General features: G+C 37.6%; 1 protein-coding gene across 8 annotated transcripts in view; it reads right to left on the bottom strand.

The window, feature by feature from the left end:
• The window catches only part of LOC131663753 (glutamate [NMDA] receptor subunit 1), a 1,362,975-nt gene that overhangs the window by 1,154,557 nt on the left and 180,420 nt on the right, over window positions 1-27,998 (bottom strand). For 7 of the 8 annotated variants that reach the window (XM_058934360.1, XM_058934403.1, XM_058934412.1 and 4 more), the window contains one exon: window positions 3,853-4,020. The exons of the other annotated variant lie outside the window; for it this stretch is intronic. In XM_058934360.1, the coding sequence (XP_058790343.1) occupies window positions 3,853-4,020 (168 nt within the window). The remainder of the gene's footprint in view (window positions 1-3,852; window positions 4,021-27,998) is intronic. 8 annotated transcript variants of the gene reach the window in all.

The following is a 27,998-nucleotide window of genomic DNA, read 5'->3' as shown; positions in this document are numbered from 1 at the left end:
TGTTTTCAATTAATTATTAAAAGAGGAATCAATACAATTTTATTAAATATAATTCATTCAATGCTGATCATTCTTCTTGAAAGATATTACGAGGGTCGTTTGAAAAGTCCGTGCAAAGTCAGAGAGATGGCGCTACTAATGCGTATCAAGGTTATTTTCAATTAGTGGCATATCTTGGAAGAGCACACACCAAGTTTCAGCCAGATCGGCCAATTACTTTTCGTTTTACATTTGTTTCAATCAAAGAAATCGAGTGGTTGTAAAAAAATGGACGAAAAAGAATTTCGTGTATTGATTAAACATTACTTTTTCAAAGGTAAAACGCCTCAGGAAATTAAACAGAAGCTTGATAAACATTATGGTGATTGTACACCTTCGATTAGAATGGTTTATAAGTGGTTTCAAAATTTTCGGAGTGGCCATATGAGCACAAAAGACACTGAACGTTCTGCACGCCCTGTTGAGGTTACCACTTCAGAAATCATTGATAAAATCCATGATATGGTGATGGCTGACAGAAGAGTGAAATTGCTAGTATTGTAGGCATCTCGAGCGAACAGGTACATAATATTTTGCACCAACATTTGGACATGAAAAAGCTATCCGCTAGATGGGTGCCGCGATTGCTCACGATTGACCAAAAACGAGATCGCGTGAAGTGTTGCAAGAATGGTTTGAAGCTGTTCCAGCAAAATCCACAAGACTTTAAGCGTCGTTTCATCACTGTAGATGAAACATGGATACATCACTACACTCCTGAGACCAAAGAACAGTCTAAGCAATGGGTTACCAAGGGAGAATCTGCTCCGAAAAAGGCGAAGACAATTCCTTCGGCCGGGAAGGTTATGGCGACTGTCTTTTGGGATTCGCAAGGAATAATCTTCATCGACTATCTGGAAAAGGGTAGAACCATTACAGGCGAATATTATTCATCGTTATTGGATCGTTTAAAAACCGAGTTGCTAGAGAAACGTCCACGATTGGCCCACAAAAAAGTCCTCTTCCACCACGACGATGCGCTAGCTCACGCCTCAGCAGTTGTGGCCGCAAAACTGATGGAGATAGGGTTCCAACTCGTTTCACATCCCCCTATTCTCCAGACTTGGCTCCATCGGACTACTATTTGTTTTCTAATATGAAAAAATGGCTGGCGGGAAAAATATTTTATTCAAACGAGGAGGTGATTGCAGAAACGAATGCCTATTTTACAGACTTGGACAAATCCTATTATTTGGAAGGGATTAACAAACTAGAGCAGCGTTGGATGAAGTGTATAAGCCTAAAAGGAGACTATGTTGAAAAATAAAAAAGATTTATTAAAAGAAATCAAGCAGTTTTTATTTTTGTACGGACTTTTCAAATATTTTATGAAATATTTAAAAACGGTTCTTGTTCCGAACATATCCATATTTCAGAAACATTTCATGAATTATTTCAGAAATATTTCAGAAATATTTAATGCAATGTGGGAACAAAGGGCGCACCAAAAGGGTACCTGACCTGAAGGAAGAGCGTTACTGAAGACCTGGCGAGCTCCTGTTGGTACCCTACCGCTCATTGACGCCTTAGTAGGTGTCGTTGCCTGCTTTGTCGATCGCTGTCCGGTAGTGGAGGGGCCATTGTTCGTAGTAGTCTTCCTCAACGCTTCTACGTTTTCCAGCAGGAGAAAGCATATGTCCACCAACGTTCCTTTTCGGTTGTCTTGACGCTTTACTTGTAATTATATTTTCTAGATTACTTGTAAATTGTGTCGCAACGTTGATAAGACCAGTACTGCTCGCGTCCTGTCGCTATTCGCGACATATCTCTCGCCTCTCTCTCTCTACAATCCTCAAAAGCAACCAAGCGCCGCCGGCAACGTACACATGTGCGGATTACGCCAGGCGACACTACTCATTTCTCTCTCTCCTTTTCTCACCTATAACTTTCTTTTCGCTCGAGTCGCTCTAACCATCGACACCGATCAGGAATCATAGCCTCATCGAGCTTCGATACTCGGTTCGAACGACCAAGATAACAGTGTGGCAGCGGCGAAGGGGAAGGCACACAGAAGAGAGGAACGAACAAGGCAAGCGATCTCAACAATCGCTCCACCCGTCACAAGTACGAATCGGTAATTTGTTTACATCCATCTGTGAAATTAATGGTTACGCCTTAATAATATGATTGAAAGAAAGAAAATATGAATTTACTATAGCTACATGCTAGCTCTAGAGTATACCCTTTACGAAAGAGAGAGCAGTCCAAAACCATGCTAAGCCAAAATTTTAGAGAGAGAGAGAGAGAGAGAGCACACGATCGTGTCATATGCCAAATGTATAACTGGTAGACACACTGAGAATGTTGTAAAACATGAGTGGCATTAGCTCTAACGATAGAGTTCTCGTCTGCGAAACAAGAGAACGCGGGTTCGATTCCCCAACGAGTCGTTTATTTTTTGTAAATTAGTTTCTCAGCTAAACACATAACAAAATTTTTTTTCTTATATTGAACGAATAATTTGTTTAATTCGATAATAAAAAGTAATAATTAAAATAAAATTAATCTCTCAATCAATTAATTCAATATATCAAAAACACTTGTATCATAGTTGGTAGGGAATAATCTGTCCTGAAATATAAATGAGAACGTAAGTCAAAATATACCTTCCTTCTACTCATTTGAGTCCGCTTGACCTCGTGCGCGCCTGTTTCCACGTGGCCTCGTACGGCCACTATTTACTTACTCGAATCTATTAAGAAATCTAACTATGAACGGCAACTATCAAAAAATTAATTTATTAAGAAATCTCAAAACTCGCTGAAATGACTCGGAAATGTTTATGTGACTGTATTAAAATTGAAATTAGAAAAACAACCATTTCAAATTATTAAAAATTAAAAATCATTCGTACTTTTGGAAAAACAAATATTTCTATTCAGATTATGTTCACGACTTTTATATAAAATCAATGGATATCCCTATACAATGATATATCTCTGTACAAATAGACTACAATATATTTTGAATATTTTTATTAATTTTTTTGAATAGTGGACGAAAATTTAAGTTGAAAAATGGCTTTAATATGAAAAAAAACTCATTCTCATTAATATAAAAAAAAGATATAAGATAAGATTCCGCAAATCATTTACAACTAAGTCAGTTTCGCAAAACTTCGGCAAATTTATAGATCTATCATTTTTCGTTAAGTCTTCAATCGTTACAGTATAGTTATTATCAAGGCAGTGAGCTTACAGCTTAGAGATATTATTTGCGGCTGCTTTTATCTCAGAACCCTGGCATATTGTCATATATCTTCGATAAGACCTAATAGGGAATCCGAAGCTGTCTTGGCAACCGACAAGAAAAGCCAGAAGAGACACATAGAGTGCGAACGTGTGTGATTTAATTTTTTAGTCATAAGGCCATACCTACAACTATGAAATTATGGAAGAAAAGCGGAAAAGTGAAATAGTGTTAAACTAATGGAAAAGCTAAGAATTCAGTAGTACATAACTCAATTGCTTAGCGTCAAAGACTTAATTCAAAAATTAGATATTTCTGCTCATCCACTCTCCATACATTGAGTTTGTCTTAATATAGAGAGGACCGAAAAATAATTTTTGGTTTAGTGACCTCAACTACATAAATACGTATTAGTCTTTTTTTTATGCATTATTTTACCTTTTCACATTGTTCCAACATATCACTATTAGATCCTTAGAACAACTGTTCTAAGTATTCTGATTATTTATCTTATTGGTTAATATTATAAAATAATAGAATCATATAAGGTATTAAAAAAACTGATTATGAGCTATTAATCATTAAATTCATCTTTCTTTTAGAGTATATGTGCTATTAACTTACATCTATTGTTTCATTGAAGTAGGCTTCACTTTTATCATTAGAAAGCATTCCTCCAATATTAAAGTAAGCAGGATTATTCATTGTTTGTACATTTTTTCCGAAGACTGAATAAGATGATATACAATAATAGATGAAAAAAACTATCTTCTGTATGATATACTTAGTCATCTGTAAAATTTAAATTTGGTAAATTATCTTGTAGTATAATAAACAAGTACTTTTTTTCACGATTATATCTATTAAATAATTGTTTTTATGACTTCACAATATATTCTATCAAAATATGATATATTTCAGACTACAACGTTGCACAATATATATTTCTTAACAAATGTCAATATTTTCATATTAGCAATGAGTAAGAAGGAAATCTCTTAATGCGATAAGGACTAAATGGGCATATTTTCACCAGGTTTTTCGTTCGATATTTGCATAAAGAAATTGAATTGAATAAAATTCCAAATTTATCTATTCTGACGTAAAATTTCATGATCTTTACAAATCTAATTTTAGTTATTGTCAAAAATATCATTTTTATAGATTATATTTGCTTTTTTAGTTAAAATTTACGATTTTTGAACAACTATTTTATAATGAATCAAGTATTTTGAATAGAAATTGATTTTAGACATAGTGCAAAGATGGATTTTTTGCGTACATGGATCATAAACTTTAAACTTGCTATATTTTCAAGTTAAATTCAAGATGATGATTTTACAAATTGCGTCTATAATGCTAAATTTTCAACCGAAATATTGAAATTATCATATGAAAGTCTATTCACCATGAATGTGTGTGAAAATGTACTTCTAACTTTCTTAGGCTTGCTGAGAATGAACATACGACTAGATTTGAAAAATCCAATTTGACGAATCTAAGATGTCGGACGGAATTTTCGGAAATCAACCGATTTCGATCATATTTAGTATAGAAGAGTTTTCAGAGTCGCTGATAATGAATCTGAAATCAGATTTTCAAAATGTTCAAATTCTAGATTACTATTAAAAATTGAAATCACAATGATTCCTATGAACACATTCAAATCAGCAAGAGTAATTTTGTAACCTCTATATTTGTACTTTCGATTCTTGAGTGATTCGGATAGTAAAGATAGTAAAGATTCATTTATTACTTCCGCATCATTTTTTTTAACCATCCATCCATTCATAAATATGATTTGGTTCAAGTAATTTTTGATCATCTGTGTAGTTTTCAAAAACTTTTTCGTACGATGCTGTAAGTACAATTAAATCACTATTTTTCTCCTCGTCAAAATCTTCTGAACCACATTCAGATTCATTATCAGAGATATTGATGCCATTACCATTTTCTGTTACCGATTTCTCTTCTCTCTAATTTCCAAAAATTTCGTCCGTCATCTGTAAGGGAGAATATGCGATCGTTCCCGTCTGGGTAACTCGCGGCCGTCCACACAAATTATTTATTTCGGGATTCAAGAAATAAAAGACGTACTCGCGACTGAATAACGCGTCGAGCACAATCACGTTAAATGCACAGATTCGAAGTCGGGATGAGGAACGATACAGCGGCGAATAAACGCAACACCAAATTAACACACTAATCCTTTAATCGTCAACAATCGACTACAAGACGGCGATCTCACGCCTATATACTACGAGCGGCACAATAATAAACGCGAACGCGAAAGTGAATCGGTGGCTGGTCAGCCTGCCGATTCCCTGTTTAAAACTAGTTATTACAATAAATGCCCGATAAACACTTTCCACCGTTATTTCATCAATGGAGTAGCCAGCAGATTTGCCGCGCTACCACCCATGAGTTGGCGCCCAAACATGCAAGAGAGAGAAACAAGAGAATACACGGCACCAACCTCGACATGCAGCCTCTCTGACGGCTAGAACGTTTTGTAGTGTGACGTCACTGTTGCGCTCCCTCTCGCTGACCGTCTCGCTGGTGTTATTGTCGTCGCTACTTATTCTCTCGCTCGTTCTCTCATTCGCTCTTCCAATGTTACTGCCTCAATCCGTTGTTCCGCTCGTTGCTGTTGTCGTTGTTACTTTGCTGCCCTTCAATTGCTCGGTACTGCAGCAGCGTCGAAGCCCGCTCACGCGCGCACCCGCGAACCTCGCCGGTTACCCACACGCACCGATGTATCCTTCGGGACACGGCTGGGTGCGACCCAGCCAAACCCTCTAATTCTCGTTCGCGCACCGGGCGTGTCTCCGAAAAACGAAAAACGTTGACGAGGTCCAGGGCCAACTTCGGAAAACCGTTAACTTCGGTTTAATCCGCGGGCTCAACTTTCTCTGCCCAAAACCTGGCAGATATTCTCTTCTTAAATTTTCCGCGATGATCCGCAACTAGAGTGCTCTCTCTCTCTCTTCTTCTTCTTCCGCGCCATCTCGATCGTCCCAGCCGTCAGCTCAGCCCGTATACAGAACCCCGAAAACAAAAATCCAAGCATGAGTGTGCGGACTACTCGCACACACTCTCAGCTTGGCGCGGCGTGCGGACATTTGCGAGAGCCAAACGGACGAAATCGGCCTAGCCGAGATTCTCCGTTACACATGTTTGATCCATCATGTTGGATTTTTCAAATCTAGCCATATTTTTATTCTCTACAAGCCCAAGAAATTTTAGAAATTCATTTTCTTTAGAACTGTAGAAACACATCCATGGTGAATAGACTTTCATATGGTAATTTCAATATTTCGGTTCAACAAATTTAAAGTTTAGGATCCATGGAAACAAAAAATCCATGGTTGCACTATGTCCGAAACCGATTTCAATTCAAAAATTTTCATTCATTATAAAATAGTTGTTCAAAAATCGTAAAGGGTCTAGCCGGTTAAGAAGATGAAAAATGCCCACGGCTCGTTTGAAATACTGAAGATACCTTCTAATAATACATAAAAAAATATAACTTTTCTGAAATTTTCATACCCCTAGACACATCCATTCTCTACATATGTATGAAAATATAATTTTTAGTTTTTTGCCGATATCTCAAACTCCAGAGGTCCCATAGACGTCTATTTTTCTTTATTTTAAGGTTTTTCTATCACTGACAAGATGATTTTTTTTTAATTTTTTGACTAGAAATCCAAATTAAAAAGCGCGTTTTAAATTTTCTAAATTGAATTAAAAAAAACTATACTAGACTATATTTCGAAAAAAAATGTATTCTTCAGATATCAAATTATATTTATAAATTCCTTCAGATATTAAAAGTGGTGTATCACGTTCAATATCACGAAAAACCGCAATTTTTCGTATTTTACAGTGTTTTCACTAACTTTTTAGGCCTAGACCTTCTTTTAAAATCATTTCTTGCCTTGAATTTATCATATATATACTAATATATATATATATATATTGTAACGGGGGGGATAAATCTGCAAAATGAGAAATTTATTTAAGAACAAACTCCCACGATGCAGAGCAAACCGCCGCTCCGTTAACACGTATGTTAATACGTGTATTCGCCTTAACGTAAGCTGACTTAACTTAGTTGTCTTCGATCAAGCAGAGTTGAACTCACCTTAAGTCACGTGCCTTGTGATACTCGATGAGTTTTAAGTGTAATCGACTTTGCTCCTAATCCACTTAATCCCCTAGCTATAATCGGATTAAAACCTAAGCCTTTTTCAATTGTTTAAACTATTAGGAAAAATTATATGACGAAATCGGCGAATAAGTTTAATAGATTTTATTAATAAAATCTCTACAGTCTTTGTTGGGCCGAAAGACTGACGCATGCGAATAGGATTTACAATTAAATAACTTTCGGTGAGAAAGAGAGAGAGAGAGAGAAGATACGAATATTGGCGCGATCTAACGCTCGACGCGAATACAAAAAATTAACGCCAACACGGTTGGACAAAATACCAAATGTATTTTGTCACGCGATAATTAAGGAGGCTCCAGCGACTACCGCCGGGATCAAAAACACAACAAAAAATAAACTTTCAAGCTAACGGCTAAAAAATCTTATAAGCAGTTTCTAAAGCAATATTATTACAAAATAGTACGATTTTCAACTACAGTTGGTAACTTTTTACAACAGAAGTTCCAGAACTTGAGTTTGGTACGACGCACAGAACCTATAAAGTAGACAATTTCAGACTTTTTTGGAGAATATCTCAAAATTTTCCACGACTATCCATATTTTGCAGTACATCATTCGAAAGACCAAGTTTTTATCTATAAGAAGATCAGTTTTTCATTACGTAACTACACCATTACTTTTAGTTATTGATGAATTTCTAACATTTTTTCACCTTGTTCCATAAGATACTATACAAAAAGCGCAAACTTTGAGATGAAATATCTCGAAATTTTCCACGGCTTGAGGGGTAAAGAAGGATACCGTTGGATTCAGTGCATTTTCACTTATCGAAATCACTATAACTAACATCGAAACTTTTCAATACCCCTCCTCGCTGGAGCCTCCTTAAGGGAGGTGCACCTACCCTGCGGTGCAATTACGGTGATCAGCCGTAATTGTTGAAGCAAATTAAAGGTGCTCCTCAGATCCGAATCAGCTGTGCTGCCTCGATTGCAAATCTGCTGTATAATAGCTGTTGCTTTTGCTGCTGCTTCCGTGATTCTGCTACTGTTGCTGCTTCCTCGCTCACCCTTGTACACGTATCCAAAATCCAAGTAAACTATTTATTGGCAAATCGGTGAAACACTGTGCTAAACTATTTTGGCGGTACTACACAAGTAACAGCTGAGACGTAACTGCTAATTCAAAAGATCACGCGCCCCCTCTCTCTCTCTCAATACTTAGAACTAACGCGCGAAAATCAGAATCGCGAACGGTTCGATTAATTGAATCGACTACCGTTGCAATATATACACTGCCCGTCAATCACTTTTGCCATGCTTACCTCAAAATTAGGCAAACTTGAAAGTTTTGTATCTCGGTCGGAAAACATCGTATCACAAAAAACAGCAGGGCATTTTAAAGGTAATTGCAAAAGCTTCCATTTAAGACGTGCAGAGACTTAAAAATGAAAATATGTGTTTTTTACAGTAAAAAAACTGATTAAAAAAATTTCAATTTTTTTAACCTCGACTTAAATCAATGCCAATTTAGAACCAGGCGGTGGAGGGCAAATCGACCTGAGGGGTTCGGAGAGTAATGTCTTTCTCTTTAAAATTAGCCCCCGTGGGGTTCTATCCGACGTTTTTTAACCGAGTTACGGCATTTTTTGTAAAAAAATAACCTTTTTTTTCAATCCTCAATTACTTCGACTTGCGTACGTTTTGGAAAAAAATGCCAAGGAGAAAAAAGTTTCATTTTGTGCCCAAGAATACGAAAATAAAGTTAAAATAAAGAAATAGAGAAAAAATTTTTTTTGATTTTTTAGCGTATTAAAAAAATAAAGGAATTTAACTTTTTTTTTACGCTTAGTTTTAGTTTTTCTGTGATTTACTACGTCCCTAGACATTTTAAAACGAAGCGTAAAAAAAAAGTTAAATTCCTTTATTTTTTTAATGCGCTAAAAAATCGAAAAAAAATTTTTTCTCTATTTCTTTATTTTAACTTTATTTTCGTATTCTTGGGCACAAAATGAAACTTTTTTCTCTTTGGCATTTTTTTCCAAAACGTACGCAAGTCGAAGTAATTGAGGATTGGAAAAAAAGGTTATTTTTTTACAAAAGACGCCGTAACTCGGTTAAAAAACATCGGATAGAACCCCGCGGGGCTAATTTTAAAGGGAAAGACATTACCCTCCGAACTCCTCAGGTCGATTTGCCCTCCACCGCCTGGTTCTAAATTGGCATTGATTTAAGTCGAGGTTAAAAAAATTGAAATTTTTTTAATCAGTTTTTTTACTGTAAAAAACACATATTTTCATTTTTAAGTCTCTGCACGTCTTAAATGGAAGCTTTTGCAATTACCTTTAAAATGCCCTGCTGTTTTTTGTGATACGATGTTTTCCGACCGAGATACAAAACTTTCAAGTTTGCCTAATTTTGAGGTAAGCATGGCAAAAGTGATTGACGGGCAGTGTATATAAACTTTCCAATTCTCCAAAAGACACTACCTCAAGGTTTTTCCACTTAATGACCTCCACACTTGGCAATCAAGCAAGTGGCGCAAGTCTCGCAACTTGCTATTTGGAAAATTAACGTGAATTTTTTTATCTGCATGAATAAGAATATATTCGGACACGAATATGCATCATTAAAAGTGAATTCATATTCAATCGAAATTTAAGTTGTTGAAAATGATGAGAAATTAAAATCAACACTACACATGAGCAGCAGAGAAACTACGTTGGAAGATGCGCAAACCGCGCAAGAGATCTTGCGCTACACTTACATGATTTTTAAGTTCAGAGGCTTTAAATGCTAGAGCTGCGACAGTTAACACTTTAGTTTTCATCCGTTCTAATTAATGCGTATCTTATTAGTAGTTTATTATTGTCGTCACTCGGTATTTGTGTAATCGCTTTTATTGCATGTTATGACTCTAACACTTTTGTGCCCATAGCGTCGACAGCCCATATGTATGTTGTCCGGTAAGCAATTCTTTCCATATCAAAATTCGAATTTTGATGCGTGTATATTGTGAATTTATTAGATGAAGAAATACATTCATTTTTATAATTATTAGTATAAAAGCAATGGATTAAAACATACATGCAATTTTTTTATATTAAATTACAATTATTTATATATTAAATAGCAATTTGATAACCAAATATCGATAGGAAATGAATCCTTTACGACCGGGCAGATTGTAATACTTCTACTGTTCACTCTACTCATTGTCAGTGCGCTTTACTTCTGGATAATACTTCACACCATTGTAGCATGACTGTAGGGATCACATAAAGACTTTGCGTCTGAGCTTTCATGTTATCACAACATAATAATTTTATCATCATATAAGTGTTTTAATACTCATCAAGTAATTTACTGTATAAAATATAAAAATATACGTCTCTTTATAACATTTTTTGAATTTAAAGAATTTAAATAAGCTTAGAATAGATATTAGATTAATTTGGTTCTTGCTTTTAGTTCTCATATCAGTATATCTTTGTTATTCAGAAATTAACCTACTGGTAATAGGTATGAGTATATTTTATTTTTATAATTTATTATTTTCATGTTTTAAACAAGTATTTAGTTAAAGATATCAAAAAAGCCATGGAAAAAAACATAAAAACATTTTTAAAAATGTAATATTGAATATTTATGTAGCATTAAATAAAGTCAAGTGTAATTTTTATATAAATTATTTTGTGAGCTACTGATTTGATATTTATATTTTTTGAACGCACATTTCAAAACAAGAAATAATTTTATTGATATTCTGCTTCACGACGAATTTTTTAATAATTGTTAATGCTTTTTAAAATAGTTTGGTATACATTGAAAATAATAATGTCAAAGCTTAGTCATTTTTATTTTACAATTAGAATAAACAAGTCTTTATTTTATTTATATTCTGCTTTAAGTATTTGATTCTTTTTTTTGCTTTTTACGTAAATAGTCTAAGGGCTTACTGAAATCAACTAAATATCTTTCACACAAAAGTATACCTATCCCTATACAAATATGTGTAATGCGGTGTATTACAAGACTTTGCCTGAGAACGTTGTATTACTTGCAACACCTCAGGGGAATCAACCCTGTCCCTTCCCGTCCCATAACCAGCCGAATAAAATTGTTCTACTACTAGAATAAACCCTACTTTATTTTCAAATTCGCCCACCCACGCCCGGTAAAACGATGAAACAATGCAAATCGTGCGTTCCGATGGATGAGCGAAAAATGGAGAGCACGACGAGAAAAAGAAAGAGAATGCACATAAACACTCCCGATCATGTGTTGCCGACTGGAGAAAAACACCCGTGAAACCTGACTGAAAAATGCAACAAAAATGTATACGAGCGAAATCCACGGATACGTTACATATCCAGGCACTAGCAGAGACATTCTAGGGAAGCTGTCACACCTGGCGTGATCAGGAAATCGCCGATGAAGAGGCAGCTGACAATCAGCTGGGCCAAACTGCTGCGCACCATCGACGACATCCTGAGCGCAACACACACTGCTTCTGACCACTGGCAAACATCTGGATGCACACACACAACACACGACCGAGGGGGAGCGTTCCACGAGGCTCTCCAGAGACCAGTAGCAGAGCACGAGGTCTACACGAGAGAGCGAGGGCGATCATTTTAAAGCGCCGAGATAGACTAAGCAGGAGCGAACAAGATAGACAAAGTGGGAGCAAGCGAGATAGACTGAGCAGGAGCGAGCGAGACAGATCATATGAAAGCGAGCTAACTAGAATTTAAATACAATGCTAATTCGAACGCAAACTCGATGTTAAGGGCGCTATGAAAATGAAACCGACTTACGACTATTATATTATATGGCAAAATATCTAGCCATGAGACTTAAAATGTGTAACGTACATGAAAATTGGAAAAAATATATCTACGTGACCGCTATAATTCCTTAGGTATACTCTTAAGCGATAAGTAGTCTGTTAAATTAAACAAAAATAATTGACTGCTGAAATTTGAACCTCTGACAAAATTCGCCAGTGACGTTACGATCAATAAGCGAATTAGAATAAAGATTAATTTCCGTCCGCACCGAAAAATAAATAGGAATATGGTAAATACATCAATCAATGCTAACTGACTGAATGGGGGATGTGAGAGGGAAAATAAACATCAGGCAAGAGAGAAAATGAGAGCGCTATGATTTTTCTTATTGCATATTGACCAATGACGGGGATATTCGGAGGGCGCTATCGATATCCAAATTAGCATATCGGCCAGTAAAATGATTTCTTCTCGGAAAGAGGAGAAGTAAAGGATCTTTGACCGTGAAGAGTAGTTTCTCATTTTGCTACTGATCGTGAGCTCCGCTACAGGCAGATCCGCTACCAGCTAAGAAAATTGAAGGATTTAGGAAGCAATCGAGTGAGTCTGCAGTTTGAGATCTGTAAGTAGGCAAAGTGCCACTCATTAGTAAGAGTTAGGTGTACTGTGCGTGATTCGCCATATTCATATTGCTCATAATTTTGTTACGTGTTTGATTCGCTGGAACTTGTGGATTTATTGTCGCTATGAATTAAATCGCCTCGAATCGCGCTGACCATTCGCCATTCTAATCGGCGATGTAACTTAGCTAGCGAATAAAGTGAAGTGAAGTATAACCGATTTATTATTTATTCCTGGTTAACTTCCTATCCCTGCATGCTGATTCTATTTTCAGCCGTGAATAATCCTTAGCGAGAATTTTCCTTTACTAGTTCCGAATCTTAGGTAACATACGCGCTAACCCTTGACCCGAGACGATTTCTGACCTTATTCCCGACGATCGCTGTAACTAAGGAACGGCGGTCTGGCGCTCTTATTACTAGTCGGGGAAATGGTCTAATCAGGTCTTTTAGTGAAAGTATTTCGTGTGCACGGCCTAAGACCTCCTGAAATTCCCTCCCACAAGTGGCGCCCAACTATTAGATTGCGCGTGAAATTATTGATCGAAAAATCGCGAACTAGTTATTTAACTATAATATTATTTTATTATTATATACTGATAATTATTTATATGTGCAAATAAAATATACTATATGTGATTGATTAATGCTTGCATGTATATGTGATTATGTGTTCTGAAAAATCGGAGCAATTATTTAATTAATAAGATTATTTTCAGCGTAATTTCTGACATTCAGTATAAGTTCTGACCATCAATATAACTACTGATCATCAGTATAATCTCTGACACTCAGTATAATTTTAACACTCAGTATCGATTCCGACCATGCTGTATATAACCTCTGACTATTCCTGCACTAGTAATTTAAAATTCAAAGTCCGAAACTCCAAAATTCTGGCCAAATTCCGTATACTAGGTTAAGGTACATTGAAAAATTCGGCCGATTCAGATTCTGACAATTTAGAGTCTGACTTATCTGAAATTTTTATTTCATATTTCGACAGTTATACTTCCACGTGGTTCAGATTTCGAAACCAAAGTCTGATAGTTCAGATTTTGGAGAATTTTTGTTGTTGAAATTTTGATCGTTTTAAGATTAACACTTCTGACTTCAATAGTTTGGAATAGGACTTGAAAATCTGGAGAACTCTCAAAATTTCTAGTTAAAACAAAAAAAGCATACATCATAAGATGGCTGACAACTAATTTTGATATATTCAATAAAAAAAGTCAATATTATTAAAATGGTGATAATACATGATGACATGCCAGCCAGTGCCCCAATAAAATCACCGTTATCAAATGGTGACCTGCTGCATATTGTAAAGAAAAATAAAACGGCACGAAATAGACAAATAGAATAGTTGACCATACGGAGGAGGAAATTCGTAATGAATTGCGTCATGGAGGATGGCGAATATCGAACCAAGATATGAGCTGAAAAAAAAACGATTTTTTTTTATAAAAAAAGCTATATCTCTGTATAAAAAAATCAGAAATGAGTTCTGCCGCTCTTATTTTAAAGAGAAATATTCCACCTTTTAACTTTGCGTGGATTTTTAATGATCTGCTCATTTGCATAGCAAATAAATAAATTTGTACATGGGCAAAATAAAAGAAATTTCTTATGTTCATTTTTTAAGCATAAAAAACTTAATTCTAGTAAAAACAATATTATCTTCAAGTTACTTAAAACTTTTTCTATTACCATTAAAATGGTGTCAAGATTTCTATTTTACGACTCTTGTTTGCTGAGATATAAAACTTTAAAGTTTGGCAAATTTCACCTCAGGGTGGGCAATAATACATATCGGGCACTGTAATTGTCTTCTCGAAACAAAATCTAAGAGGTACGCAATCGATACGTGAAAGAAATAGACATTATGAAATGGAATGCCAGTATACGTATAGACAAACAAGCAAACCAAACCATAGACATAAAGATCAGTATTCATACGAGAGAGAATTTACTGACGACGGTAAGAAACACACATAAACTAACAATCGACAACGAAAAATAGATCGATCACACTAAATGAATAAGAAAGATAATAATCAGATATATACAAAAGTAAAAGGTCCTCGCAAAAGCCACTCACACCGATCTCCTAGCCCCTTCAAATCGTCAAGGGAAACTAATAACGAAAAGGACATGCTAGGCAATCGAAAAAGAGAGGTCGTATGAATAGACGGTACTCGGAGTCATATGGTGAAGATGATACATCCGACGACAGTCATTACTCTAAGACAACACATCAGTCAGACTATTCGGACCGCAGCAACCCACGAAATAACTGCCGACATAAAGCTGAATGGCGAAAACAGCAAATGATGACATAGAAAATAAGGAAAAATGTAATGGAAAGTGAATCTGACAGTGATCAATCAAAGAGGAGCTCAAAACATCGAGTACGGTCATGATCACAATCTAGACGTAGGGATGAATATACAAGCTGCTGACATTCTCGTGAACAATGGCGAGAACCGGCCCGATACTACTCTGACCCTGACAGTTCGGATTCACCTTCAGACATAGGATACGAGGAAAGGTATCGTTCGTACAAATCAAGAGATTGTGTCTTTGACAAAGCCTGCCGAGATCTCCGCAACATTAAATTATTAGAAAGTCACAAAATAAGATTTAATGACATGGACGGACCCGAGGAGTTCATTAGTCAGATCGAAGACCAAAAGAGACGAGTTAGAACGTCAAGCAGTAACTTGTTACAGACTTTAACGGCCGTTTTCTCTAAGGAAGTTAATTCGTGGTACTGAGGAATTTCAAAAGAAATTTATTCATAGCGAGATCTTAAGAGAGCCCTGCGAGATCATTACAGCCAACGAATGACCAATGATGATATTGAGGAAGAACTCAGACGATGAACACAAAACGAAGGCGAAACTATCACAGACTATCTGAACGCTTTCTGATACATAGCCAGCTACTTTAAGCATCCCATACCACTGCGGACATAAATACAAATTGCTAGACGGGGACTCCTTTCAGCATACCGTAAATATACGGCAGACAAACGGATAGAAAGATTTAGTGGCCTGATATATTATGGTCGAAAATGGGAAGATTTGGAAGAGATGGAGGAACAATCCACCCTCAACCAAGATACATTTCCCGGCAGCAGCGCCAAAAATAGCAAATAAAAAGACAGCGAAAACTTCGGCCGTACAAAAAGTTCAGACACTATCGGAAATCACAAATTAAAACACACAAGACAACTGCGAAAAAGAAACATAACGTAAAATAAAGCAAACCAGTATATAACAATAGACCAACCAACAAAATACGTATACCGCACCTATGATGGCACAAATTGCAGCATACCATGATCCGTATCAATACTTGGTTTTCCCACCGGTAAAACAAACAAAATTGAAGAAATCAGAATAAGACATCGACAGCGAATAATGAACAGACCAACGGTCAAAGTCATAATCGAGGTCAACATCAAGCTCAAGTTATAGACAAGGTCAAATGGGAGTACTATCGGACGGACTAGAAACAATACCGAATTTGCCCTCGTTAATACCGTTTTAAAACAATCTAACAGAACAAAATAATTCACCTAATAATAATCAGACAGACAGACAAAGTAGAGAACCATGCAGATGCTGCCAAGGAGATCATAACTACCGAAAATATCCGAAGAACCCTTGTTTCTTTTGCTGCCAGGTAGATCATTACGTAGCAACTTGCCCGAAAAAGAAAGCTTTATTTACAAAGACAGGGTCGAAAATAAGACAGAATCACTGTCAAGTATGTAAAAACATAGGAACACCATTTGACTTCTGCAAGATCTGCTAATATATCCGCTCAGAGTTGTTGGAAAACGCGTTAGATGAGGAACAGACGAGCCCGCTGCTTCCTCCCAATTCCCAATAATTAGTCAAAATGACCGAGAAGGGAAGATAACTGTAAAGATGATATCCCACATAGAAATGAACATAGACTCATAAGAAAACTTTCATCCAATATGGGAAGTATTATCGGATGATAACAAGAAAATAATCGATCATGCCTCAAACAAAGATGAAAATAGAGTTGAAAAACAAATCCCAGAGATAGACCAATAAAGAATATCCTGGAATGACGAAGAGTCACTTAGCAAACTAATTAAAGAACCATGAAACATTATTATTTAACATTAATGGAGACAAGCCAATGCATAGATAGTGGAAAACCTAGCATTTCCACCTATCGAACGAATGATATCAACAGACAAAATTGATTGGCAAACTCCAGTAATAATAGAAGAAATTGTAAAAATGCCGGATATCAAAGTAATCACTGACAAACCTGACATAAAACCTGAAGGTGCGATTACGAAAACAACGAAAGACACTAGAAAAATCGTCAACTTTACAGTCAATGAAAAAATGGAACAAATGAGAGATAAAGTACCAACGATGATTCCAACATCAGACCTGCAAACAACTGGCGTGGCGGATAAAGAACTAAATGACACCATAGATAAAAATAAAGCCGGAAATGCGACAGCTTTATTGCCCTCGATTCCAAAATTGATAGTAGGATTGAGTTCGGACAGTAGATATTTTATACTGATTATTATTGGCAATGTAGCGTATGACGCCCTAGTTGATTCAGGGGCAGAACTTTCATTAGTGGGATCCGCAAATCACGAATAGATTTGAAGGAAGACTGCTCCCGAATTATACAATAATTCAAGGAATTACGGGAAAAACGGAGAAAACAATAGGTGAACTCCTCTTACAAATTGACTTTGACAGCCACACAGAAATTCAGGTTCAAGGCAATGAAAAACCTGCATGGACCGACGATTATATTAGGATTAAATTTCTTGACGCAATGGAATATGCTCATACTTTTCTAAGAAAGGAAATGGAGAGTGCACAACGGTAAATGGCATCACCTACAGCCTAAACAAATATCGCAGCTAGAGGCTTTCTTTACTGAATGTGCTGGCCTGACAGAGATTACCCCTAATCAGATCAAATTCATAAAGGAAATAACAGATCGCCTGATATCACCTATGACTGACAAGCTAGGAAGAACACAAATTATAAAGCACATAATAGATATAAGTGATAACTAGCTAATAAGATAGGGATTACGATGAATATCGCCAGCTGTACAGAAAAGAGTACGAGCCGAAATCTAGAAAATGTATGAAATGGGCATCATTCGACCATCAAAAAGTGCATGGCGTAGCGCTCCAATAATGATACGCAAACCTGACAACTCCTGAAGATTCTTCATTGATTTTCGCGACTTAAACAAGGTCACAAGAAAAGACGCATACCCGCTACCTAATATGAACTCAATATTAAACGAATTGCGACATGCCAAATACATCAGCAAGATTGACTTTAAACAAGCATATTTCCAAGTGGCACTAGAAGAAAATGGCTGCGAATATAAAGCTTTTGCAAGCCCAGAAGAAGGACTATGGGAGTTCTTAGACATGCCATTTGGACTCATCAATGTCTCTGCAACTTTTCAACGCTTAACTGACGCATTATTTGACCCTGATTGGGAACCTCAAGTATTCCCTTACCTTAATAACATGATTATTGCCACCGAGACCTTTGAGGAACATACTAAGTACTTAGAATTAGTACTAAGATAACATTTTTTTTTTTCAAAATATAGTCTTGTCTAGTTTTTTTTTAATTCAAATTTATAAATTTAAAATGCGTTTTTGAATTTGAATTTCGCGTCAAAAAATAAAAAAAATACCATGTTGTCGGTGATATAAAAACCTACAAAATGAAAAAAAAGTCTATGAGACCACTGGAGCCCGAGATATCGTCAAAAGACTGAAAATCACGTTTTTATATATATGTAGAGAGAATGGGTGGGTTTAGGGGTCTCAAAATTTCAGGAAAGTTATAATCTATCAAAATGAAATTTTTTACAATAACTAAAATCAGATTTGTAAAGATCATGAAATTTTACGTCAGAATAGACAAATTTGGAGTTTTGTTCAATTCCATTTCTTCACGCAAATATCGAATGAAATATTGTACCTGGTAAAAATATGCCCGTTTGGTCCTTAACGGGTTAAGATGTTTAAAAGGCTTCTGATAAATTATAACGAGTTTCGGATGACTATGTCTCTTTCTTCCTCATATTACTATCTATTTATACTTATCTTTATTTATGTATGATACTATATGTATACTATGTGCATGACAACGACAGTAGCGGACGACATAAGGAAAAGATAAGAGAGAGAGACGATGCGCCCAGTTAGATGCATAGGCAACAGAGAGACTGGCGTATAGGATACGTGTATATGCGTATGTGCGCGTGTTGCGCATTGCTCCCGATAGAGGAGTCAAAAAAAAGAGAGTGGAAAAGAGCAAGGCGGTATTTAAGTAGCTGCTTTGTTCGTATAAGCAGATGTTCTTGATGACACTTCTTGGGGTATTATACGTTCGGCCTTCTATTATAGCGCTCTTTTTTTTGTGTAATTGCGTAGCCTTGGTCTGGATGAGAAACTGTGAGTCCCGGTGCGGAGAATAAGCGTGACTCAGCGAGACCACTGCCCTTTTGTTGTTTCTATCACGAGATAAACCCTACGAGCAAGCAACTCAAGGGAGGATTTAGCTGTCACTGTTAATGTAAGTACCTGCCCGATTTCCGTTTCTCTCTCTACTCGCTTGTCTTTCTCTTTCTCTCTCTACTGCTGGGCTTTCTTTGTACTTCGTTTTGGTTATATAAATTATATTTTATTCTCGATCTATTTGCCTATTTTTTTTATCTCAAACTTGGCTCTCCTATTCTTTTCTCTTCACGCGTTCTTTTCAATTTGTGAGAAAGCGAAGCTCTATCGCGAAATCCGTGATGCTCTCCACGGACCTGGAGGCACTTCTAGGGCAAACTGACATACCAGGCAGGATTTTGGTTGGCCTTACACATACCCGCAAATTACTGCAGCATCTTATAAATTAAAATATAAGCGATCGGAAACACCGTTATATTTTGGCGCCCAAACGTTATGGTGCTATTTCGTAGCAAATTTCGCTCGCGAGAGGATTTTTGAGCTCATTTTAGCTTATCAAGAAATGTAGCATGCATTTTACATTCCTGCAGGACAAAGGCAGCATACGTCCCACCGAATGCTTTTGTAAACATTCGAAAGTCAGACCGCGTAACTGCGACGTAAATTTACTTTCACGCATTGCTTTGAAAACTTTGTAATAAATTTCATAATCTTGAAAAGTTATTCATACATGATTGAATTGGAAAATATATAGGGTGAGTCATTTTAATTTCCCCAGTGTAATAACTTTTGAAACAAGCAAATTACGCAAAAATGTTTCAGACCAAAGTTGTAGGGGTTCAAGGGGGACATCTAGGGGTGACTTTGAAATTGACCTTGAGCTTGACCTTGACGGCTTTCTCAAGGTCAAGTCTATTTTTTTATTGGGAACCCCTATTTCTGACCTCGGAATCGGAAAGAGCGGGAAATTTTACATCCAGATAACATCTTTTAACATGGGTCAAAATAAACCCTTAAGGTCATGCTAAGGTCAAAACTATCCTGGAACAAGAATCGAACAATGTAAGCAAAATACGAAAAAATGACTCAGAAAAAAGTTGTAGGAGTTCAAGGGGGACGTCTAGGGGTGACTTTGAAATTGACCTTGAGCTTAACCTTGACGGCTTTCTCAAGGTCAAGTCTATTTTTTTATTGGGAACCCTTATTTCTGACCTCGGAATCGGAAAGAGCAGGAAATTTTACAGGATTTAAATTTTTTAAATTTTTAAATTTTTTAAATTTAATTTTTTTTAATTTTACGGGACTATTCTTGTTTCCGTTTCCTATCCTTTTTTATTTTTCACCGGACTGTATGATTATTATTAATAAATTTCAAATATTGGAAGTTGTTGCTAATAATTTGCTATTACAAGTCTATTAAATTAATGAAACTATTTCAGTATCAATCTGATGTTCTGCAAAGAAATAAGAGTAAAAGTTAAATACATAAGGATAAATTTCATGTTCAATGAAGAATCTATTACATTTGGAAGTCGTTTAGAAAGTAATCGCAATACGTTCAGTCGTGATTTCAATTTTGAAAAAGCTTTAAATATTACTTTTGTTTTAACCATGCTTGTGTTCATTGTATCACTATCATTATTTCTTCATATTTGAATAAGAGACCTTTCTTATTGCCATCAATCATATGAAATCTAATTTGGACAATATTGCCTCTGTTTTCAGTAATATTTAATTTGTATCATCTTTCTATGATCTTTGCCTTTGTTGATTTGTATTGAGGTTTTTTGAAAAAATCTTTTAAATATGGCTGATTTTACCCCAACAGAGATAGTTGATATGATTTGGATTTTAGGAGAATGTAGAGGTAATTACCGTGAAGCGTCAAGGTTGTATCGAATTCGATACCCACAAAGGCGCCATCCTGATCACCGTACCATTCATCGTCTTGAAGAAAGAGCTCGACAAGAGCATCTACGAAGAAGTCGACCAAGACATGAGTATGATGATAGAGATGCTAGGGTTTTGGTTGTCTTAGGATTGGTTCACCTAAATCCTCATATCAGCAGCCGACAAATAGAGAGAGAAACAGGAATACCTCAGAGAACCGTTATTAGAATTTTAAGAAGTAATAGATATCATCCGTATCATATTACCTTAACGCAAGCATTAAACGCTAATGATATGAGAAACAGAGTAAATTTCTGTCGGTGGGCTCTACAGATGATTTTGCAGGATCCGAATTTTTTTAATTATGTCCTTTTTTCTGATGAAGCTACGTTTCATAGTACTGGCCAATTGAATCGTCACAACAGTCATTATTGGTCTGATCAGAATCCTCACTGGTACAGACCAGTCGATAATCAACATCGTTGGAGTGTAAATGTATGGTGTGGAATAGTTAATGGTCATCTCATCGGGCCATTCTTTTTTGAAGAAAACGTCAACGGCAATGCTATTTTAGAACTTTTAAGGGATCATCTCCCACTTTTACTTGAAGACGTAGATCTTGAGACTAGACGTCGAATGTGGATACAACTGGATGGTGCAGGACCGCATTTCGCTTTAATTGTACGAGAATTTTTAAATAGAAATTTCCAACAAAGGTGGATTGGAAGAGGTGGTCCAGTTGCTTGGCCTGCACGATCACCGGACTTAACTTCCCCAGATTTCTTCCTTTGGGGATACTTAAAAAATACTGTGTTCGCCGAAGCGCCCACAACAAGGGAGAATATGATAGAAAGGATTAGAGTTGCATGTAGACAAATCTCTAGAGATATCTTACTGCGCACTATTGAAAGCTTCGAACAGAGGCTCAGGCAATGCATCGACGTAAATGGTAATAATTTCGAGCAAAACCGATAGGAAATAAGTTTATTCTAGTTTCATCACGAATTGTGAGAGGCAAGGGGACTCACATTAATAAAGCACCCCAAATCGTGAGAGGCAAGGGGATTCACGTTAATAAAGCACCCCGAATCGTGAGAGGCAAGGGGACTCACGTTAATAAAGCACCCCAGAGGGAACATAATCCTATTACGTCCACGTCGTTGTTCCTGGGTAGTGCTAAAGATAGGAAGTTTATGATCTTAAACATCAGCATCGTTAGTACATGGCCAGTCCCTTATTCTTTGGAAGTTTATTTAACAACGGTCATATGCGATAAAAGCTTCGCCTCGAAATGTAACAAAAATAAGAGAATTTTCAAGAATTTGACCTTTGCTTCACATTGAGAATAAAAGTACGACAAAGGTCTTCGATGCTCGTTAAACCTTTTGATGTTTGAAAGCGGCTTCAATTTCTTAAGTAAAAACTGAAATATTGTTTATGTTCTTATGAAAAAAAACTAAATAGATACTTTAACGTAAAATTTCCCGCTCTTTCTGATCCTGAGATCAGAAATAGGGGTTTCCATTAAAAAAATAGAAATGACCTTGAGAAAACCGTCAAGGTCAAGCTCAAGGTCAATTTCAAAGTCACCCCTAGATGTCCCCCTTGAACCCCTACAACTTTGGTCTGAAACATTTTTGCGTAATTTGCTTATTTCAAAAGTTATTAGACTGGGGAAATTAAAATGACTTACCCTGTATATATATTTTTTCAAAGTCAGGCCGATTCGCGATAGCGTGCGATTTTACCAATATTCATGATTTTTCGTCGTTACCCAGCCAACTAATTCATGCAGCGTGCGTGCGCTTATGTATTTGTATATATATACTTGTCCTTTCTTTAAATTAACGCACTTCTAACTTGTACCGGCATCTCATTTTTTTTTGTTATTTTGCACTATAGGTTGCCTACGTCATTTCGAAGAAAACTTTTATTTCATTTTCATGCGATTAATTAATTGTCCTTTCTTTTATAATCATTTAATAATTGTGTTTCGCGTATACAATCATTATTTTTGTATTGATTTTGTTTACAAAATATACAAGGTTAATACGCGTCCAACTAAATTTCGATTTTGCTCTCAACCTGCACTCAATTTATTTAGTACTCGAAATAAATTTAATTTAAATTTGAATTGGGATAGCCTTTACAGTATTTACTTATTTTTCGTTATTTAATTACACTTAATTTAACATTAAATTTAACATTAACTTTAACATAAACGAACAATGGTATCCAATTGGACAATTAATAGTTTCACGATTTTTAAAAGTAATATTAATTCAAAGATATAAGACTGAATAAGAGACTTGTCTAGCGTGAGCGTGGACGGTATGTTAACCTAGTTGGAATTATACATAGAGGGATCATTGTACAAGCGTACGGATCAACTATACCACAGATTGATTGGTGATTACGCGGCAGATGATTTTATAGCGGTTGAGAATCAAGACGAAAATGTCGCCTACGAAAGGCACGGAAACCTCAGCCGCTTGTTTTTTAACTCGAAAATTCTGCCAAAGGAAATTCAAGCAGATTTATTTATTGCCCTCGAAGCCTAACGTATGTTAGAGTTGTGTGAATGCTCAACATTAAACGATGGTAATGGCTTTCTTGAAAATTTTCAAGCTCACCCACCGGTAACCATGTCGATATATTCCTCACGTTGGCTACGGATGCGATCCATAACGTTGCGAATATGTTCCATTTCCTAGAATCACCACGACAATATATTTACTCAGATGATAACAGATATAGCAATAATCCACCTGCCAAGCAAGAAAACATCTTCGACTATACAAAGACAACTTCTTCCCCAACGACAACAAACAGCGTATCAACTTCAGTTTATAGAGTGAACAAGAGTCCAACAGTAAACGCTACTACACACGGTGCACACTTTTGGAATAGTGGGGGTGCAATTCAATATGTAACTACCGCCATTACGTACGAGTTACAAAGAATTTGGTAAATAGAGGTAGATGTCAAGTAACAGCATAAATGCTTCTCAGCCCATATGGCATCCTAGAAAAAAGAGTATGAGAGCATGTTACGTTCTGGCGAACGTATTATCAAAATCACGTCGCGAGCCTGCAAATAACTATGGCCAAGCTCCAGAAAAAAACAGACAGCGCCGTCACACTGATCCGGAAACTGAAAATATAATTGAAGCAAGTGATAGCTATGGCACATCAACAAGCTTCAGAACAAGCACGCCAGGAGGCTTTACGTGGTAGAGATGTTCAATTTCGCGAACACCTTTGAACTAAACTATTATAAAATATTAAATCAAGTTGATACATCACAGCCGCTCCATATATCATCGTCTTTGAGTTCCGAAGCGCCCATGTTCCACTTGACTACTAAACCGTCATTAGTAATATTAGTGGAGCCTTCATCCTCTTTCTTCGACGGTTCAACCGCATACACGCAGGTAATGCATCCTTCTATTGAGGAGTTCTCGCAAAACGCTCTACCTAGCAAACACTTAGCTGCTTCTTACCAAGGCCCAAGAGGCGGAGGACGATGAAAATGGCCAACGGAAGCCGCCACCATCGACGAATCAGACCATGTGGCCCGAGGTGGCCTACAAGCTCCAAAACCAACGAAGGCCAGACTAACCAGTTTGGCGTCATTGAAGGTAAAGGCTTAGCCTATTTCCAAGTTCGACCTAGAAAAGCTTATTCCAAGTTCCTAGAGAAAAAGATCAAAGAACTAGGCCTAAACAAATTGCCCCCTTGCCGGCCAGCGACAAAAACTCGCTAGGGCACTCGGGTAGCACTTGTGCTCTTATGATTACCCCTAGATCCGACAAGAATAAAAACAACCCCGCAGGCCCTGTCAGTGACAAAATTATGTGCTGGAAGTGTAGTTGGTCGGGATACATTAAGGCCACTTGTCTTGAGTGCTTGCCCGAGGAATCCAAGAAAAAAGAATCAACAATCAAGGACGGGAGTCAGTAAAACAGATCCTTACGGCTCTCCCGATCACCCAGACCTTGGATATCAACGGCATCATAGGAGTAGCGCAGGCGCTGAGTAGTAGGTAAACCGAGTCCATGCTAGCCCCGACTGGTTCCGATGCTCAGTTGACCGGCGATAGAAGTACTGTGGTTAGCGCCCTGATTGAAAAGTCACCTAGGTGGTGGCTGATAGTTAAAATCAGTAGGTTATATTCAGAGGACTTTGGGATACCACGACGTCGCGTACTGTTTTAAGCCTAAGCGTCACCTCGATGGCAGCGGTCCTGAATCGGCAAGAATATTCGTACTTGGGCCCTGGGGCGAAGGTAGTGGATGGTCACTAGATATTCAACATTGGTAATATGACATCATCCTTCAAGATATAGGGGGCGGATAACGCGTTTTATTGACACCCTCATTTTGTTAGATGCACCCTAAGTGCTGACTTCAAACGCACCTTCTCAGTTTATTTGTGCCCAAAAGCGAATTAGCTCATGTTTGATGGCTGCAAAGAAGGCGTGCCTACAGTTCTCTCTTCTGAGAAACCTGACGAGGAAATGACCTTAGCTTCATTGAGGATCGAAGATCTTACCAACGAACAGAGAGCAGAGATAGAGAAAATCAGGCACGACTTGCTTTCTGGGCCGTCCTATGACTATCATCATCTCACTATCCCGCGCCCCATAAAGCAAAAATATTACCGGGTATCTAAAAATATTGAAGACGAAAGGAACTCTGAAGTGCACACGATGCTGAAAATAGGCATAATACGGAAATCAACGAGCCAATGGTCAAGCCTCGTCGTCACGACTTTTAGCCTAATGGTACGTAATGGTTTTGTATCAACTACCGAAAAGACTACGTGGTGTCGAAAATCTTTACGTATCCATTATCCTATATAGATGTTATATTACGGAAAATTCAGCATGCCAAAAATATGAGCGCTCTTGTTTGTTTGGGGGCTTTTTGGCAAATACCTCTCACGGAGAAATCAATACCGATCTCTGTCTTCACAATCCCAAGTATAGACCTGTTCGAGCTTGTAAGAATGTTCTACGGCCTGGCAGGTGATTTGGCGATATTTCAGATGCTGGTGGATAAAAATATTTATTTATTTATCAATATTTATGTTGTCCCCTTCAAAGTAATCCCCCTCAGATACAATACACTTATGCCAACGGTTTTTCCAATCCTCAAAGCACTTCTCATAAGAACTTTTCGGTATAGCCTTGAGCTCTAGCCGATGGGAAACAGCAAGTTGTCGGCGACCCAGGGATCCAAACAGGTCCTGGAAGGGCATCAAGAAAGCCCGGGGCCTAGCGGTATGTTGGAGCAGAAGGCGATCGAACCTGATGCCAGCCCTCGGTAGAATAGAGGAGTGGTCATTCTGAAAGGACCAGATGGCCACATACAAATTGTGGAGGAGGGTGAAGACTCCAGGGAGAGCCTCTCCATACAAAAAGCTCCTCTGCCGATCGGATCCACGAGTAGAAGCAAGCCTACCGTCGTCGCAGCAGGGGAATGGAAAAAGCCGCTGAAAAGCACGACGAAGGGAGGCAAGGATGCGACTCGTGGATATGACCCTAAGGATGAGAGCAGGTGGTGGTTGCGGGTAGACATAGGTGACTTTAAAATTAGAGCACTTTATGATACCGGCGCCTCATCCACGGTCATGGGTCAATTATGTCTGAGATTGGCATCGGAGATGGGACTCGGATTGAATGTGACCAGAGCGGGCGATGTAAGGCTCGCTGATGGGCGCTCATGCCCTATAATTGGTCACGTGATGTTCCCCTTTAAAGTAGGAGGAATCACGAAGGAAATCATAGTCGCCATTACGCCACTGCTCACGGACGACTGCTACGTAGGCGCGAACTTTATAAGAGAGTTCCGCGCAGTTTTGGATCCCGACGAGGATGAATTATGGCTTAAGGACGCCCAGGTGAAAGTACCAATGGAAGTGGCTGGAATTGATGGTACGGCATTTCTCGCACCGGTAGAACTGTGGGAGGCCACGGAGACACAGCTAGAGGAAATAGAAGATCTCGTTAATGGATACATTCCTGGCGGAGGTTAAACTTTAGGCTGTGCCATGGGGGTTGAGCACGAAATAGATGTTGGAAATGCTCGACCCATCAAACAGAAATACTACCCAGTCTCTGATAGAGTGCGAGAGGAAATGCACGCGCTGGTCAAAGATATGCTGGAAAAAGATGTAATCGAACCAGCGACCAGCGGATGCTCAAGTCCAATAGTAATGGTAAAGAAGGCTGATGGAAAATATAGGTTTTGCGTGAATTACCAAAAGGTAAATGCGATTACCAAACCTGATGCCTACCCTTTACCATATATGAACGACATCCTAAGACGGATAAGGGATGCAAAGTTCATATCTACTCTGGTCTTGAGCAGTACGTACTATCAAATTCCCCTAAAGGAAGAATCGTGTCCGATATCAGCGTTTACAGTACCTGGATTAGGGCACTTTCAATTCAAGAGAATGTCCTTCGGACTGTCATACGCAGGAGCGACATTTCAGAGGTTGATGGACAAGGTGATAAGCCCGGATATGGATCCATTGGCTTTTGCTTACCTTGACGATGTAATTGTGGTTTCGTCGTCCTTTGAGCATAAGCGGCACCTAGAAATGGTATTAAAGAGAATTCTAGGTACTGGCCTAACCATCAACAAAGCCAAAAGTCACTTCTGCAAGACGGAAGTCAGGTACTTGGGAGTTCCTGTGAACAAGGACGGAGTAAGACCAGATCCAGAGAAAATACGACCGATATTGGAATATCCAACGCCCCGGACTGTCAAACAGATGAAGC

The sequence above is a fragment of the Phymastichus coffea genome, unplaced genomic scaffold (genome assembly GCF_024137745.1).
Source record: "Phymastichus coffea isolate CEN01 unplaced genomic scaffold, Cenicafe_Pcof_1.1 PCOF00002, whole genome shotgun sequence".
Classification (NCBI taxonomy): Eukaryota; Metazoa; Arthropoda; class Insecta; order Hymenoptera; family Eulophidae; genus Phymastichus; species Phymastichus coffea.
This window is presented reverse-complemented; position numbering and strand designations above follow the sequence as displayed.